Source organism: Hemicordylus capensis, chromosome 5 (assembly GCF_027244095.1).
Source record: "Hemicordylus capensis ecotype Gifberg chromosome 5, rHemCap1.1.pri, whole genome shotgun sequence".
NCBI classification, from domain to species: domain Eukaryota; kingdom Metazoa; phylum Chordata; class Lepidosauria; order Squamata; family Cordylidae; genus Hemicordylus; species Hemicordylus capensis.
Window position 1 is genome coordinate 220,677,117 of NC_069661.1, and position 19,739 is coordinate 220,696,855.

The 19,739-nt window shown below is 42.9% G+C and overlaps 1 protein-coding gene across 7 annotated transcripts in view; it reads left to right on the plus strand.

The window, feature by feature from the left end:
• RBFOX2 (RNA binding fox-1 homolog 2) overlaps positions 1-19,739 on the plus strand; it is a 290,850-nt gene that overhangs the window by 62,605 nt on the left and 208,506 nt on the right. For all 7 annotated transcript variants that reach the window (XR_008308092.1, XM_053253472.1, XM_053253471.1 and 4 more), the window contains exon 2: positions 3,809-3,859. Coding sequence is in view for 6 of the 7 variants with exons in the window: in XM_053253472.1 (XP_053109447.1) it covers positions 3,809-3,859 (51 nt within the window). In the remaining variant the exon portion in view is untranslated. The remainder of the gene's footprint in view (positions 1-3,808; positions 3,860-19,739) is intronic.

The window sequence follows — 19,739 nt, forward strand, 5'->3', positions numbered from 1 at the left end:
AAAGCATGTAGTTAATACTGACAAGCAATCTTTTATGATTTCCCAGAAAGGTTATTTCTTATCATTGCTTACACAGACTTTTCTCTGCTGTGGTTAAAATTGAGCCAGAGTGCAGACAGTTGACCAACTGCTGATCCCTTTTCAGGGCCATGTTAACATTTTATTTATTTGATTTGATTTCATTTCATTTCTATACCACCCTTCCAAAAATGACTCAGGGCGGTTTACACAGAGAAATAATAAATAAATAAGATGGCTCCCTGTCCCCAAAGGGCTCACATTCTAAAACAAAACCTAAGATAGACACCAGCAACAGTCACTGGAGGTACTGTGCTTGGGGTGGATAGGGCTAGTTATTCTCTTCCTGCTAAATAAAGAGAATCACCACGTTAAAAGGTGCCTCTTTGCCAAGTTAGCAAGGGTTTTGTCTCCAGGGGGCCTCCTGTGTACTGTGAAGGATTCTTTGGTACATTCTAGAGTTCAAGAATGATACTGGCTGTGCCTATTGAGTCTTGCTAAGGCATTAAAGTTAAAGTGTGCTGTCAAGTCGGTTCCGACTCCTGGCGCCCACAGAGCCCTGTGGTGTTCTTTGGTAGAATACAAGAGGTGTTTACCATTGCCATCTCCTGTGCAGTATGAGATGATGCCTTTCAGCATCTTCCTATATCGCTGCTGCCTGATATAGTACCAGTGGGATTCAAACCGGCAACCTTCTGCTTGTTAGTTAAGCATTTCTCCACTGCTCTACTTAAGGTGTCGTGCTATGGCATTAGCCCACACAAATTGAGAGTGAGCCCTAGAATGCACCCAAAGCTTCCCTCCAATTGCATATTGCAAGGGAAGATTGGCAAGCTGTCTATTATTGCAAGTCTGTCAATTGCAGATTTTTCCACTGAGGATCCTCGATTAGGAGTCACAGGGCTGCTAGGAACACAGTTCTGAGTCTGCTGAGACAGAATATATGAGCCGCACATTCATTGTCTAATTTATTATACTGTCACTTCTACTTTTGTAAAGTGATGGTCCTGCATACGACTACGAAAATTTGTGCTGTGCTACAAATGTGCTGTGTATCAAAACAGAGGGACTAGACTGGATGCACACTCATGCTAGACAGAAGAACCCTGCCTTTTTACAAATAAAGCACTGGCAGGAACCAAAGGCAGCATACAGAAACTTGCACTGGAAGTGGGAGTTAGACTGCAGGGAAGAAAGCAGTTTGCTTCCGAGGAAGCACTTCCCAATTTATTTCCTGAAAGGTTTCTTAAAACTGAGAGGAATTGCTTCCTCAGTTTAAAATATCACAGGCTGAATTAGATGTGTAGCTGGTTGATTGTGAAATATAGTTATTCTGTGTTCTTATATTTTGTTGTTTACATATTGTTGTTCTGTGATTTTATTCTTCTGAATCTTGTGGTATAATATACATATGCTTAAATGAAAAACTACTTGTGAATTATTAGTTCAGACAATGTGTAGTTCTATCCATGTGGCAAATTTGAAATCCCTGTGCCCTTATTTCTCCACTCTTTTTCTTCTTATACAGTACAGTTCAAATACACAGAGATGCCCTGGAGTAGTAAACAAAACAATGAAATATCCTACAGCAGTTTGATTCGTTGTTGTTAAGGGCATAAATTTATCGGTAAATGGCTGCGTGCATGCTTATAACAGGGAGCAAAATCTAATTCAGCACTGGCAGAAAGGAGCCAGGAGTGAACTAAAGATAACTGTGAAAGTTGTCCGACCAGCAGTGGATGTTGTTGGAAGGCAACCTGTTTTTCTGCTCTGTATGTGCCTGTGTGGATCTGTATGTGGGTGGAGGGGTTGCTCTGGAGTACAAGGAAGAACATGTGTGAATGGTTGCTGTTGCCTCTTTCTTTGCTTCCATTCTGTGAAACGTTTCTTGCAAAAATGTAGTGGATTTTTTCTTATCCTCTTTCTGCTTTCCTTTTGGGATCTCCTACTGATTAACAGGGATTTTCTCTGTGCTTGGTATAAAAGGATTGTTCTGCTTCAGTCCTAGGAGTTTAGCTCTTTGTAACAGTTTCTCACCCTGCTTCCTTTAGTTTCCAACCATAGTAAATCCTGAAGAGAATAATTATTCAACAAGAGACACCTGCAAGTAGCTGACCTGTAAAACTGGCAGCACCAGAGACTTCCTGGGGAAATGCCACTGCTGCCAGTAACTTCCCCCTTCCCTGTAGTGTAGAGAGAGTGAGATTCAATTAGAATTGCAGTATGAGCAGCAAGAAGATTGGAAATAGTACAGAGCACATTTCTTCATGAAAACACACATTTTATGTCTTGGCCTTTTATACGACTATCCTATTTTAACTGTTGTCCTTTAACTGCCTACTTTTCTCCCTTTTGCTTCATCAAGCTGAACTCTTTTTGTCTCAAGTCACTTCTTGTTAAAGCATATTCTGGAGTTCTTAGCTGTCTTTAAAATATAGCATGGACAAGTCACTTCTGCGTCAGAAGATGCATGCTGATGTGTAGCATCTGCTGCATTCAGGCATTTCTTAATGTTGATATGGAAGCTCAGTTTAGATGTCATCGAGCCCTATAAAGAGCATCTGTCTATGCAAGAAATTTTCTTCACACAGAGAACTAGCACATCTCTCAAATAAAGATATTCCTAGCCATGCTAGTCTGTTGCAGCAAAAACAAAAAAGAGCCTTGGGGCAGTTTAAAAGCTAACACATTTATTGTACATCCATGGATTAGAGGCTACTTCATCAGAGGCATCTGATGATTTGAAATTTAGTGGCTCATGTACAGAGAACTTCTAGTTTATTATAATACTGAATCCCACATATGTTTTACTTTGTATGTTGCTAGAATTCTTATAAAAATGTTGATAAAAATGAAAACTAGCATATTGGTTAGAAAGGTCGGCAAGAATACTTCTCCCTAACATGTAGTCTTTTGTGTGCAGGGAATTCTTTTTGTGAAGGAGCAATCAGTCATGTGAAGGAACAATCAGTCATGTGAGCCTACATTTGCAGCCTGAAGTGGTCTAGACTAGGGAGAGGTTTGCCCCCTTATCATGTTTTCTGTGAGAACCAGGCCATAAAGACTGTCCCCATGTGGGCTGTTCTGAAAATATGAAGAACAGTAATGAGAAAAGCAATTAATAAAAGGCCAGTTACCTTCATATGATTATTTGCAGAAGTGATTTTATTTTTGGTGACATTTACATAGAAAACGAAAGCTGATGGAAGGCAGAGAAAACCCTTGAGTGAAGTATGGTATAATGGTTTCCTTGTTAGTTTGGGTGTATACTCAACCCTGACTCAGGTTAAGCTTTTTAAAAATTGGACTAGCAAGGCATATCGATTCATATGGCTTGTTCGCTCTCCAAAGGAATATTCTGTAGAAATGAATAAATTATAAAATTCCAGAATGGGGTAAGATGGCATGCAGTGGTATATTAGTTCTTTCCTGGCTGTGTTTCATTGTACTGCAAATATGATACTCAAAATGTTTTTCAATTTCAGTTTAATCTCCCCACAGTTCTGTGAAGCAAGTGAACATCATTTTAAAGGCAGCAGGGGGAAAGTTTCTTTCCCAGTGCCCTGCAGGGTGAACCTGGGCAGCAAGTTGAGCCCAGAACTCCCCAATCCAAATCATATGTTTTATTTGCTGGCCCTGATGTTGCAAACAAAAATATGAATAAGGAAAAATTGTGGGATTTTACCTGTTCTCAGATCATTACAAGCTCTCTTACTTTCAATTATTTGTGATAGATATCTTTTCTCTTTTTCTTCCTTTTATCCAAGTGATCATCTCTGCTTTCTTTCAGAATGAACCCCTAACTTCCAGTTATCATGGGTACCCAGCAAGAGACAGTCAGGTAAGAGTTATTTTGGTTGTTTTGGAAGGGACACCATTGTTATATAATGGCTGCTTGCCATTACATAAATAAAGCTTAATCAAGGTTTGTGATTTTTTTTCCCCTGCAGGGGGTGGCAGTATCTCTATTATGTGAATGGGGGGGAAAGGAGACCAAATGGCCCATATAATCGCCACCATGCTGCCAGAAGCACACTGTGGCAAGAAATGTCAGCAGGCAGTTTCTCACTGATTTAAAGATGTGGGAGGAGACAGCTTCTGGCAGTGTTGCCAAGTGGTAGTGGTGTGGACTTGCAATACTCTGGGTTTGAAACTGGAAGTTAGTAATGACCCTGTTGCTATAGCAAGTGGGTGCTTCCCTGCTTGGCTGTAAGATTGGGTAGTCGTTCAGGAAATGGAGGGGAGCAAAAAGCATAAGTAGCTTCTGTGCTGTGCATAATAATGGTGTAGGCAGTTGGACAATAAAGAGAATTTTCAGAGGTTCTGAGGGAGCTGTAGAGCAGGGCTGCACAACTGTGACCCTCCTGTTGATGTTGGCCTACAGCTCCCATAATACCTGGCTGTTGGCCATTGCTATTGGGGATTATGGGAGTTATAGTCTAAAATTGGCTGGAGGGCTAGAGTTGTGCAGCCCTGCTGTAGAGGAAGCCAGATGACAGCAAACTCCCTTCCCTCCAGCCGAGGCCTTGCTTAGCCATCTGTGTGGAGGTGCTGCAGGCCATGATGACCTCCTTTCCTGACAAACATGATAGAGAATATGGATGGGATTTTGCCTGCACCTGAGAGTAACTATGACATTTGTAGGCACATCATAGTTGAGAAATGACTAACTGAATATTATTATTATTATTATTATTATTATTATTATCATCATCATCATCATCAACAACAACAACAACATTTATATCCCGCTCTTCCTCCAAGGAGCCCAGAGTGGTGTACTACATACTTGAGTTTCTCTTTCACAACAACCCTGTGAAGTAGGCTGGGCTGAGAGAGAAGTGACTGGCCCAGAGTCACCCAGCTAGTTTCATGGCTGAACGGGGATTTGAACTCGGGTCTCTCTGGTTCTAGTCCAGCACTCTAACCACTACACCATGCTAGCTCTATCAAGACAAGTTACTGTATATACTCTGATTTGCACTACTGCAAGTTTCAGATGAGTCTGGTCCATGAACTGTGCTGGTGCCTCACCCAGATGATAGTATATGATTTTTGGACAGCAAACCAGCTTGCAGTTTGATGTCTCTCTTATCCCCAAGTGGGACCTGTGGGAAGTGCAGTTCCCTGAGGTCTGATGATGCCCTTCAGGTTTCATAATGCAGCTGTGACTTTCCAGCAATTGGCTGAAGCCCACGTCAGGAATATAATATGGGTCTTTATAGCTGTATCTGGAAAATCACCTGAAACATGTCAGGCATGTTTTGGAGGCTATCTAAGAAATTGGACTACATATTAACCCCCATAAAGTAACATGGAGTTCACGGAGCTGAAATATCTAAACCATCTAGGTGGGGAGGGGTCAGCAACAGAGCCAGTTCAGAGTGAAGAAATGGCCTTATGCAACAAGCCCCACTTCTCAGGGCACCAAGAAGAACACCACAGTGGAGTGGCAGGGATCGTGATCAGGTGATGCCTTGTTGCGGTAAGACTGGAAAGGAGGCAGGTGGTGTTGCCATTTCCAAAGTGACTGCAACACAGACTTGTGACATCCAGGATAAGAATCCAGAAACGGGTCATCTTGTCACTATTGCAATGGGGAAACAGTCCTACATGTCTGCAAGGTAGGACAAAAGAGACCAAAGACTTGGAGACACTAATAAGAGTTCAGTAAGTGACTGGGTAATGAGAAGAATCCCTGGAGCCCTCATGAGAGCTTCAGAGAAACTCAAGATGGAGAAGAAGGAAGTTGGGGTGATAGAAACTCCCTGCCATGCATCTGGCTGTGTAGAGCTGTCACAAATTATGGTTGTCCTCCTTCCCTGACCATTACTGTTTTGTATGTGAATAATGAAGGATACCAGGCTACAGTTTGGCCAAGCAGTTGAGATTGGGTTTTTTGGTAATTTGGGGGATGGAGGGGGCATAGTTCTTGGAAGAGTTGTCTTGGGCAATTTCCAATCCTTAACTACTACTTCTCAAAATATTGCAAAATACCAAGTTAACTATGTGGTGCATATATGCTGGTGGAACTTCATTTGCTGTTCTGGCCACAGTAGTTCTTATTGCCAATGCCCCATCCCCCAAATACTTGACTTCTCTTCAGTAGTGGGAACAGCAGTGTCAGAACCAGCGAATCAAGCTCTTGCTGTGTGTGGTCCCAAGAATTCTTGCCCACACCTGCATGTTGCTGCTTTTTGGATTGTGACCATTGAATCTGCTGAGAGACCTGTCAAGGCAGGAGGAGGCACTAGAAATAAAACCTCACCTGGAGCATGCCTAGCCCCTGCTTGATAAAACCACTGCAATTATGATCTTTACTCACCAGTAGGACTGTTGTATGTTAGCCAGGAGGACTTCTTTACTGGCACATCTGGAAAAGCTGCTATCACTATATAACAGGCCTTGGACAACTTTTCTTTGGATCTAGAAGCCAGCCCAAAAATTAGGAGCTAGAGAATGGATGTATGACAACATTTTTGAACTTAGTAACAGATATTGTGGAGGATGGGGCTGAATAGGCATTTCTCCCCGTCCCCCTTTACAAGCAATAGGACAGAAACAGGACTGCCTGGGACAAATAAATATTTCATTAAATAACTTTACTTCTAAATATCCTAGTCTAAGTAACCCAGTTAAATTTCTAGGCACTATGGCTACCTGGCACCTGGGATTTGTCAAGCCCTGCTATATATAACCCCTGCTAACTTGGCAACGTGGTGATTCTCTTATTTAGCAGGAGGAGAGTATCTGGCCCTATCCACCCCCAGCACAGTACTTCCAGTGACTGTTGCTGGTGTCTATCTTGTTTCTTTTTAGATTGTGAGCCCTTTGTGGATAGGGATTCAACTTATTTATTTATTATTTCTCTGTGTAAACCGCCCTGAGCCATTTTTGGAAGGGCGATGTAGAAATCGAATGAATGAATGAATGAATGAATAAAATATAAGAAGCAAGCACAGTCAGAGGCAAAAGGATGGTGTTCAAGGGCATCCTTGTTGTCCTTGGAGGCAAAACAACAACAAAGACCCTCTTTTAATTTTGCATCAGAGGGAGTGATAGCTGGTATGACAAGGAGACTGGGTAGAGAGACTCTAAATTTTGCCTTATGGGAGATCTTAAGATCTTTTATTAAATCATAGCTGTGAGTGTTTTGTCTTTCTGTAGGCAGGTGGAGTTATTTGATTAAAAACATTATTGGTTTTATTTTTGTTTTGGATTGTATCGTGGTGTTTTGAATTTGTTCTTTTGTGAACTGTCATGGATGTTTACAAAACCTTTGGGGTGAAAGCCATTGTATACATTTAAATAATAATTATAATATTGTGCTTCCTAAACTGTTGTCAGCATTCCAGAATAGAATACGAGCAAATACCCCCTCCCCAAGTGATTGTATTAATGTTTTTGAGAACTCATCTGGAAGGAAATGCAGAAAGAAAAACTGTTAAGTCCATGCACACTCAGGCATCAGTGTACTCTTTCCATTGATGGCTGCCTTGACACTTGCAATTCCATATTAGGGGTGTGCACGAATTGATTTTTGCTATTTGATTCAACCTCAAATGAACTGCAGAAATTCTAATCGATTCATCAAATCAGTTGGCCATTGCTGGCCAGTTCAGATCGATGCAAAAATTCATGATTTGTCCATAGGGAACAATGGGGAACTTGAATTATTCCATTGTTCCTCATGGATAGGTCCTACGGACACCAAAGGGGGTTGAGTGGTAGGGCATGGTGGGTGCTACCTAAGATGTGTGCATGTACACGCTTTCACAATATTTTTTTAATGTCAGCTCAGTTAATTGTAGATCCCACTCAGGTTGAATCAGGAAGGCCCCACTCTGAATGTATATCCACACATACTGCCCTGATACTGCTGCCCAGAACAAAACTCATTCCGCACACAGATGAAAAAAATTAGACCGAACACTGCCTACCACCTAACCCACAAAAGAAATGGGCAAGTGGGCGATTAAAACTTGGATCCAATGAGGGTTTAGGTTAAAAATTTTTCTTAATTGCCTGCTTGCCCGTTTCTTTTGTGGGCTGGGTGGTAGGTTGCACCCATCACACTGTACCACCCAACCCACTTAGGTGTTGCTAGGACCTACCCATGCGGAACAGTGGGGTGATTTGAGTTCCAAATTATTCCCTATGGGAGAAACAAGCAGAGTGCACTTCACACATTTTGCAACCCTGCCTTAAAAAATACTTCAAAGAAGCACACATAGTTCCCCCAATACAGAACAACACATTTTGACAAACACACAGTCCAAAGATGGCCAAAAAAAAAGAATCACTGTCCCAGAATCCACTGCCAGCTACAGTACCTGCACTGCAGTATCATCATTGAAACAAGTTGCTCTCTCACACACAATTATGACTCCATTCATATTTGCCACAGCACAGCAGCACCCTTAGCAGCCAGTCAGCAAGCATAGCCATAAGCTCAACCATAACAATGTTTTCAGCCACATTTTGACTGAGTGAGTACACCTTGCAATGCAGAATGCAGAGCAATGAGTGAAGTATGTCAAGGCCAGACATGGAGCTCATAACAGCAGTCACCAAGAAATAACACAAAGAGAGCTGCCACATTTCTTGCCACAACACCATCTCACAAACAGAGCAAACCACAGCTCAAGGGAGGCAGGCAGGTACCCAAGTTCTGCCTTTGTCAATCTGAGATCCAGCAAGTCCAGATAGTTACAGCAGCAAGCAATAGCACAGCATTATACTCAGTGCTGAGATAAGAAAAGACCACAACATCAAACCTTCCTTGATTCCTTTCTCCTCGCTTGATGTAAGGTCTCTCTGTCTCCCAGTCCCTTTGAATACATTTGAAATTCCCTCCTTTTTTGTTTCCCCTTTGTCAATCTGAGATCCAGCAAAACAGTTATAGCAGCAATAATGTACTCACTGCTGAAAAAATAAAACCACTAAATAAAGCCTTCCTTTCTCCTGTCTTCCAGATGTATCTTATTCTTGCATAAGGGTGCACTCTCTCTCTCTTTCTCTCTCTGCCTCCCAGTACTTTTGATTACATTTTGAAATTCCCTCCAGAAGTTTTCTGCCTCCCTCCTCCCAGCAAATGGGGGCACAGTTGCCTATGTCAGCTCTTGATTTGAATGTCAACAAGCTAATCAAGAAGCAAGGAGATCTTGCACCAATCAGAAGCCAGTGCCAGAAAACGAATCACCAAGGGGGAAATGCCTGCCAAAATGGCAGTGCGAATCAATTTGCGCTGAATCAGGGCTGATTTGATTCGACCTCTTATCAGCCCCCTTCATTTAAGGGGCAATTCAGTTCAGGGTCACATCTGCAAATTGCCTCTGATTCAGTGCAAATCAAATTGCACATCCCTACTCCATATACAAGGCACTGTTTTGATTAGGTTGTAGTAGATAGAAGAATTCATCTTCCTGCTAGAAATCATTTGCACCCCTAGTGAACTTCCTGGCTCCCAGATGCATACATTTGAGTACTAGAGGTTAAATGTGACACACGACTGAAGTAAAGGGGGGAAATAAAAAGATAGCTGATGAGAAGGAAGGGGTAAATGTGACATTTACAAGCAAAGTGTAAATGTGTCTTGGAAACAACTAGCTAAATAATATAGCTTATGGATGGTTTTTCTGAAGTGAATACCTTAAATACTTGATTAAATGATACAATCAATTAGTGCCAGATATTATGCTGGCACCATACGCTGCTGTTCATTCCCCAGGAATGTATTAATTACCAGATATAATTAGCAGACATAATTATTGTGACTTAGGGAAGAGCATTAACCAAAGGTTTTCTCTCTTTCACTCGTTATTGCTAGTGTTGCACCATTTCTGGTGTTAACATATGCAGAGGAGTGTATTCACAATCGGAGCCTCTGATCATCTCTTCTGATTAATCTTTCGGTCTGTGTTGCATGACTTAATATCGCCCCTCATTTTAATAGGCCACTTTGAGACTCCATATTCTCCACTGAAATGTGAAAAGATATAATAGGGAAATATGCTTCTACTATTATCTTGTGGAAAAAACAATGGACTCACGCATGCAGGCACCAGGTACCCTAACACCATGAGCATTCTGAATCTGTTCCAGGTATGATCTGAAGAGCAGAACCAGTACTTTTAGCTAGGACCTCAGCTGTATAAACAATATGCTAGTTTCACTGCAATGGGAGATACTAGGGATAGTGTGGGTGTTTAGAAGATAGTGCAATACCCAGTGTGTGCGTGCGTGCGTGCGTATGCTTCAGAACTAATGTAACTTAAAATTTGGATCTTCTGCTTGATCTCTTTCATACAGAAATATTTTTCATGTTTTCCCTTTGACTTTTGACTGGCCTTGAGGGGCATTTATCCTCTCTTGGCTATTAAGGAGATTCATTTCAGGCTTGGCTTTCATTAATAAGGTTTCAAAGCTTTTAACTAATCTCATTGGGAGTTCCTAATGTTGATAGCAAGTTCGCGGTAGCCACTAGAGAGATCTGATGGGTTAGAGATAGCCATATGTTGCTGAGTCCTGTGCCATGTGGGTGGACTGCAGCAGCCAAGGCTTTTAGTTGAATTACCTCTGTATTAGAGACAAATGTGAATTAAGGTAGCTGTATATTTAAAAGCTCCCTGTCTCCCTTTTGTAGAGAAGCTATGGGTAATTTTAACAGAAATCACATCTATCATTTCAGGCTTCTCTCTGTTTTTCAAGTAAAAAGTTGAGTTGTGAAGATATTTGTGCATATATCTGTTCCAGGGTAAATGCATTTTGAACAGAGTCATTCATGAACATCTACTCTGTGTGTGTGTGTGTGTGTGTGTGTGTGTGTGTGTGTGTGTATAAACCCTTGTTTACATATTTGAGAAGGCTAAAAGAAGAATATTGATCATTTTTCAGAGAAACTTCAAAGGGTTTTGTAATTCAAATCTGTGTTAGTGTGAGTTATTAATAATCCATATTTTCCACTCCTGATTATGGTATTTTTAATTGTAAAAAGAGCATTTATTTATTAAATTTATTCCTAGATTTATATTTCACTTTTCATCAGGTAATTTCAATGTGGCCTACAAGTTATACAATGCAAAACAGATTACAGTAAAACAGTTTTGCAGTCCTTATTGCTCTCATTTTATATATTTGTCTATTTTAGTTTATAAACTGAGTTTTTCATAGGCTCAAGACAGTTATAAACTAGTTATAAAACATGCCGGAATCCCTGAGCATTTAAAAAACAACAACCCCCAAACCTCTTTGCTTGGTGTTCAGAAGATATCAAAGTGCGCCAAGTGAGCTTTTCTGGAAAGGGTATTCCATATTAGAGGCAAAACCACTAAGTCTGTTTGTCTCTTTCACCACCACCTGCCTAACTCCATATGGCAGAGAGATCTGAAGGAGGTCCTCAGATGAAGAGCAAAGGGTTCAGGCAGGCTTATGATGGTCCTTCAAGTAACACGTTCTCAAGCCAATAGAAAAAGAATTATTTTGATAACATACCATTTTTGAGCAACTACATTTCTTGTTCTTTTTTTAAATCCCCAAAATATGATTCTGCAAAAATGAAAGAGAATGTCTTACATCTGACATTCACTTGACAGCTGTGGCATGAATAGCACTTGTGCAGATGATCTGTTAAGGTTTATTTTATTTCTCCTTTGAAGTAGGAGATCACGGCTCACAATGGGTAATCTTCTGCTCCTTGTTCCAGATAGATAGGAAGTCTCAGGTGTTTTAGATAGGTGAAGATCCGTCCCCTTCTCCCAGCATGCACAGGTGTCGTTCCCCAGTTCCTTCCTGTCTTCACTCCTGAATAGACGCTTCTGGGCAGGCTCTTTTGTAGCACTCTTACACCATGTGCGGGTGGAGGTCATGATGCTAGCACAAGTTCTGGGGTCCATGATTGCATGCATAAAATGCCTGCCATGGGCGAGGTGGCACACATGCCCATTACAATGGGCACTGCTGCCCTTCCAGAACGAGATCACCGACTGCACCGGGCGACTGTTAGCTCTCTCACAGCAGGTTCGACAGTCCTTTCTTTGGTGGCTCTCCCCGAATTTGGAGAAAGGGAACCCCTTGAGGGAACCCAACAGGATCTCTGTCACTACAGACGCCAGCCTGTCAGGATGGGGGGCGCATTGTGAGGGGCAGATGGCACAGGGACTCTGGTCCACGGAGGAGGCTCAGCACAGCATCAACTGGCTAGAACTGAGAGCCAAGCAAAACGAGGAGGAAATAACCCACCCGTGACTAAGACAGAGATGTATAAAAGTCATATATTGCAAAAAACAATTAAAAATGTGTATTGATAATCAGTAGAACAATAGTAAGATAACTATTTCTTACAGTGGTAAGAAAATCAGTAATTGAACCAAATTTCTTACAGTGGTAAGAAAATCAGTAATTGAACCAAACATAACAATTCAAAATGAAACATGAATGATAACATGTATAATAATGGTCAAGACATCTAGAGGAGATATTCCTGAAACAAGGCAAAAGGGGCTACTCAAGACCTGAATGACGTAGGCAAGGCTCTCAGCTGGCTGTCCCTAAATGGCTAACATAAACACTGCCTCAAACCAGTAAACATGAAAAAAACCAAAAAGCAAAAGCCCAGGTGACCAAGGAGATACAAAAATGACATAACAGAGAATGCCGGTATAAAGGAACAAAAGGAAGGTGATGTCTGAAACACAGCTGCCAGAAGGTATTGTGGATGATGTAGTCTCAATACAATCCGTGCAGGAGTAAAAGGTTTCAGGTTCCAAAGATAAGTCCAGCCGAGTGTAGCCTCAGTAGAATGTAGGTATCATCAGTCACAGACTACACCCCTACGTGCCATAATGGATGAATGCAAAGTTCAAAACTTCATATGTTGTACGGCTCTTCCGGATATAAGCCGTTTCGCGAGGATAGCTTCATCAGCCTCTTCGGCCATCAATGATACCAATACCTCACTCCTCAGGCTGGATAGAGCCTCTCAGTATTGTCCGGCATCAGGCTGGCTCTACACCACTTTGCAGGAGTCCTCCAGGGACATCATGTATTAGTCAGAACCGACAACATGTCAGCCAAGGCCCACGTGGCAGGGTGGAACCAGATCCAGGTCCCTGATGGAGGAGTCAAATGCCCTCTTCCAGTGGGCAGAGTCCCATCTGCAGTCGATCAGGGCAGAACACCTGAGCAACATTTCCAATGTCGAGGCGGACTGGCTCAGTCGCCAGACAGTGGACCAGTCGAAGTGGGCCCTCCATCCCGAGGTATTCAGACAGATCCAGAACAGCCTGGGGAGCCCCCAGGTGGATCTGTTTGCATCTCCAGAGAACACCAAACTTCCCCGCTTCTTCATGAGGTTCCACCACCACCTTGCGGAGGGCACGGATGTGCTAAATGCCCCTTGGCCGCAAGGTCTCCTGTACGCCTTCCCCCTGATAGGCCTCATTCCTCGGGTGGTGGCGAGACTCCATCAGAGAAGGGCACAGATCATTCTAGTGGCCCCTTTTTGGCCAAGGCGCCCATGGTTTGTCGATCTGGTGCTTCTCTCAATTGCTGATCCATTGCCCCTACCTCAGTGGCTGGACCTTCTGTCCCAGGGGCCGTTACTTCATTCAGACCCAGCGTGGCTCCATCTTCACGCTTGGAGTTTGAGTGCATGCAGTTAGCCAAAAAAGGATATTCCAAGTCAGTTCAAGATATGATTCTGGCCGCTAGGTGCCAGAGCGCCAATAGGATTTATCAGACAACCTGGGCTGCTTTCCTCAGATGGGCAAAGTGCAAGGGGGTCAATCCAGGTTCAGCAAAGGTTCCACAAGTCCTGGCCTTCCTTCAGGTGGGCCTGGACCAGGGTCTGAGACAATACCCTAAAATGGCAAGCATCCGCCTTAGCCTTGGTCCTTAAGCTGAGGAGGGCAGGGGGTGGTATGGCTCTTCACCCGCACCTGTCATGCTTTCTACGGGGGGCTACCAATATTGCCCCACCCCCAGTCCATCGCTTTCCCTCATGGAACCTCAGTAAGGTTCTAAACGCCCTCACGCGCGCACCCTTTGAACCGCTGTCATCCATTCCACTAAAATACCTATCTTACAAGGTCCTCTTTCTAGCAGCGATCACCTCGGCATGCAGGGTGTCGGAGTTGGGGGTGATCTCAGTCCGAAAGGAGCTCTGTGTCTTCCAACCAGATGCAGTGGTCCTTAAGGCGGACTCGACTTTCATCCGTAAAATTAACTCGGTCTTCCATCGGTCCCAAACTCTGGTCTTACCGTCCTTCTGCCCCAGCTCCAAGCACCCACTAGAACGGAAATGGCACACCCTGGACATTCGCAAGGCTCTGTGCATATACATTCAGAGGACCAAGGACCTGAGGTGGTCCGAGGCTCTCTTCATGTCTTTCCATGCCAGGTCCCTGGGGCCAAGGCCTCTAAGATGACCTTAGCTCATTGGCTGAGGGCATGCATTGCCACAGCCGACCAGGCTCTGTCGATTCAAGTGCCACGGGGATCACGGCACACTCTACACGCAGTGCAGCCGCCTCAGCGGCATTCACAGCTCAGGCACCGCTAGGGGAGATCTGCCGCGTGGCCACGTGGTCATCTGCATCTCCTTTTCTTAAGTACTACAAAATTGACTCCCTGGTCTCAGAGCAGGCAGCTTTTGGGAGGACAGTACTCCAGCAGGTGGTGCATAGCTGAGAGGGATCCACTTCCCTTCCCCAGGTACCTGTACTGCTTTGGTAGGTCCCATTGTGAGCCATGACCTCCTACTTTGAGGGAGAAAGAAACATTGGACTTACCGTGAAAGGTTCTTTCTCCTCTGAAGTAGGCGGTCATGCAGCCCACCCATGGATCCGGGACATACCTCTTCAATAGGTTCCACACAAGGATGTGATACTAATGTGAATCAACCTCTGTTACTAACTTTCCTAAGGTCTCAGGAGTTCTGTCCTCTATCCTTCATCCCTTGCATGCTACTATATAGTTCTGCAACACTCTTAAGTTGGGCAGCCAGGCCAAGTAATAGCACCGTGGACAGTCCAAACATGAGGCACGACAGTTGGAACTGGGGAACCACACCAGGGCATGCTGGGAGAAGGGGATGGATATTCACCTATCTAAAACACCTGAGACTTCCTGTTTATCTGGAGCAAGGGAGTGGAAGATTACCCACTGTGAGCCGTGACCTCCTACTTCAGAGGAGAAAGAACCCTTCACGGTAAGTCTAATGTTTCTTTTCACCTCATGTCACTTGTTTGTATGCAGTTCCTCTGATCTGTATGTTCTGCTAGGTGATAACTCTTCGCCTTTTGTTGTTAACCAAACACCCTCTAGTGGAGAAATCTTCCTAATAAAAAATAAGCATTAACTTTACACTGTGTTGGAAGTATGCATCTTCCACACAAAAGTCACTCACAATGACGACTACGACTTATATACTGCTTTTCAACAAAAGTTCTCAAAGTGGTTTACATAAGAAAGAAAGATAGCCTCCTGTTCCTAAAGGAACAAAGACTTTACATATCTTCTAATATATAAATGAGCTTTGTCAATGAGAGAAATGTAGTAGAGGAGTTCGGATATTCTCTCATGATACCACTGAGTTCCATCCTGCTTGTGGGACATAACTGTGCTGTGTACTCTGGTGTATCAAAATTATGTAAGCTGTAAAGAAGTAAGGCACTGTTTCCACTTCCAGGTATTAGCTGGTTAAACTTATTTATGTGCTTCCAGTCTCCTTGAATTTCCTGTGAGGTGTCAAAGACTAACTGGCTTCCTGTACAACAAGAATGACAACTAGTTCTACAAAAATTTTGAGTTATTGAAGACACACTGACAATAGGAGGAATGTGGTTAGCATGAGAAGATTCAGCTAATTTTTTCATATTTTCTTGGTTTAGAAGAAGTGACTGGTTAGTGACTAGATTGATCACCCCATCAAAACTACATACTAGGACATGGGGAGTAGAAGTAGCTTCTCCGGTTGTAACCACTCCTTTAAAGTAAGGAGTGACAATGATGAGAACATAAATGTCGAGTCTACTTCATGCGGGCTGGGCCAACAAATGGTTACTTTGAGATGGAGGAAGAAGGGAAGCAGATTTATTATTTATTTATTTATTTCTCAAATTTGAAGACCATCCCAAACTTACATCTCTGTGCAGTTTAGAGCATATAACAAATTAAAAATGAGAACTTAAAAACAATTTAAAACCACAGCCAAGTTAAAAAGCTTGGGTGAGAAAACAAGTCTTTAGGGACTTTTAAAAAGTTATCAGAGATGAGGAGGCTCTTATTTTGGCAAGGAGCTTATTCCAGAGTCTTGTGTAGCCACCAGACGAACCAGTGGCAACTGCAGTTGAACTTCTCTGGATGATCTCAATGGACAATGGGGCTCACAGCAAATAAGATACTCCCTTAAATATCTTATGCCTAAGGTGTTTACGGCTTTATTGGCTATAACCAGCACCTTGCATTTTGCCCAGAAACGTATTGGTAGCCAGTGTAGCTCTTTTAGAATAGGAATAATATGGTCTTTCCAAGATGGCCTGGAGACCAACCTGGCTGCAATTTCTCTACTACGTACAAAAGCAGTCCTACATAGAGCGCATTGCAGTAGGCAAGTTTGGAGGTTACCAGCATATGTACTACTCTTTTCAAGTCATTTATCTCAAGAAACAGATGAAGCTGACGTATCAGCCAAAGCTGAGAGCACCTCTGGCCACCACCTCAACCTAGGACACCATGGAGAGGTTTAGATCTAGAAGCACTCCCAGACTACGTACCTACCCCTTCTGAGGAAGTGTGACCCCATCCAGAACCGGCAGATCAAAATTGTCTCCTAAGTTGCAACCTGACACAATAAGTACCTCCGTCTCATCTGCATTCAGTTTGAGTTTGTTATCCCTCATCCAGCCCATCACTGTCTCCAGGCAGGCGTTTAGGGAGGTTATACCTTCTGATGATGTTTACATGGAGAATTAGATTTGGGTGTCATCAGCATACTGACAACACTCTGCACAGCATCTCTCCTGATGATCTCTTCCAGCGGTTTCCACTTAGATGTCTCCAAGGGACACCATTTGGAATCTGCCCGAAAAGTAGGAGTGGAACCACTGCAAAGCAGCGCCTCCCACCCCACCCCCAACCCCCTCAGATGCTCCAGAAGGATACTATGGCCAATAGTATCAAAAGCCACCAAGAAATCCAAAAGGGCCAACAGAGTCATGCTTCCTCTGCCAACTCCTAGTTGATGATCATCTATTGGGCTGACCGAGGCAGTCTCCACTGCATAGCCCTCCCGAAAGCCAGTTTGAAATGTGTCTAGATCAGGCCTGCTCAGCTTCAGCCCTCCTGCAGATGTTGGCCTACAACTCCCATAATCCCTGGCTATTGGCCACTGTGGATTATGGGAGTTGTAGTCCAAAACCAGATGTGGGGCCCAAAGTTGAGCAGGCCTGGTCTAGATAATCAGTTTCCTCTAAGACTGCCTGGACCTGGGAGGCCACCACCCTCTTGATTACCTTGCCCAACCACAGAAGATTGGAGATAGGCATATAGTTGTTTAACTCTGAGGAATCCTATGTAGGCTTCTTCAGAAGAGATCTAATGATTGCCTGAATTTAAGGCATGAAATTGGCCGGAAAGGTGTACTTTCCCTACTGGCTATGCCCCTACAACCCTAATTTAAATTGGCAGGGGGCTTGGTGGCAACACATCATTCTGCTTCTTTCCTCTTCATCTTTCATCCAGAGTGGACTCTTCATTTCAGTCTGCAACATAACTGGTTGGAAAGTTAGGTCACTGCCTGCGTATATTGGCCTTGCTGCTTAGCTGGGGCTAGAGATGGGCAAAATGTTTCTATGTTGAAACATTTCTACTCAAAACAGGCAGTTGCAAGTGTCTTGAGTTTGAAACAAAATACGCTTTAAATAAAGGGCCTGTTTCGACGAAATGTTTTGGCCGTTTGTGTCTTTGTTTTGAGCTTGGAATAAAAAGCAAAATTAATTTCATGTACATCCCTCATTGTTGCATTTGTTCATTTACTGCTAAAACTCCTCTCTGTACAGCTGTAAACTTCTAGACACAAATGATAGCAGCCAGCTTTTAGAGGAAATGTGTAATGATTTGAATTGCATTCGTGATTCTCAAATCTCATAGGATCTATATATTGGGAGATATATAGGACCTATCTAAGAGAAAGAAGCAAGCAGCTTTGAGAAGGTGGGTCTGATGATTCCTTATGGCTGGAAAAATAGTGACTCCATTCTCTAATGAATGAGCTGCTATATACCATTTGCAGGGAACTATTCTTGTGGCTGTGGTTACTCTTTGCCATAAGAGGGCACTCACTGCTTAGGAACTGCTGAATGCTTTTGGATGCAGATTTGCTTCTAGAGTAGTTGATGGAAGCGATCAAGGCTTGTGTCACAGTGGTAACGACAACATTCTTCCTTCTGGAAGCTCTTTTCATTCTCTAAGAAGTATACTGTTTTCTGGCTAGGTTGTTGATGGGGGCCTGGAAAGACTAGAATGTGGTTACGAATACGATGAATATTTATATACTGCTTTTCAAACAAAGTTCCCAAAGCGGTTTACATAGATATAAACAAACGAACAAACGGGCTTCCTGTCCTCAAAGGGCTCACAATCTAAAAAAAGAAACATAAGATACATACCAGCAGCAGCCACTGAAGGGATGCTGTGCTGGGGATGGAGAGAGCCAGTTGTTCTCCCCCTGCTAAATAAAGAGAACTGCCACTTAATTTTCTGCTTTATTCAGTAGAGGTAAAGTGTGCCGTCGACTCCTGGCGACCACAGAGCCCTGAGGTTGTCTTTGGTAGAATACAAGAGTGGTTTACCACTGCCATCTCCCGTGCAATATGAGATGATGCCTTTCAACATCTTCCTATATCACTGATGCCCGATATAGGAGTTTCCCATAGTCTGGGAAACATACCAGCAGAGATTCGAACTGGCAACCTCTGGCTTGCTAGTCAAGTCATTTCCTGCTGTGCCATTAGGTGGCTCTTACTTAGTTAGCAGGGGTTAAATATGTGACCATAGAATTTGAGTTTGGGGTGAGTACTGATAATTAGGTGAGTTAGCATCTTTTATACAAATCTTTACATGCATATGCAAAGATGGGATTTAAGGGAGGGTTGGTCCTAGTTTAGCTGAATAAAGTGAGTCTGTTGGGGAAGATGAGTAAAAAAATGTTTGTATTGTGGAACATTGCAAATACGTTCCTAAAGTGTGAAAGAAATTCATATGTCTATGTACAGGAGATAGTCTCCAAGTCTCAAAAGAAAAATATCATCGCCTCTGGTATACATCCTGTCTTTCCTCTGGCATCATGATCTCTGGTCTATTTTTTGTTTTTTCTTTTTGCAATATTTTGCAGCACTTCAAGCAGTATCCAAGTATCTAGGAAGAGTCAAAATTGACTCTACTGAAATAGATGTGTATAAGGCTATTGCAGACACTGTGACTGTGACATCAGTGGTAAACTACTCACCTGTTCCTTCTCCTCACTACCCTGACCAAAACAGGCTTTTGTTTATTTTTTTTTAGAACACTAAGAATGTGTAACCAAATGTGCTCTGCCTCCTGTAATATTTGAATTTAAAGTATTGTAGTATGAAAACATTTTAAATATTTTAAGTGATTTGTGAATATCAATGTGAAGCTAAAGTGTGAGAGAGGAGAGCTGGTCTTATGGTAGCAAGCAT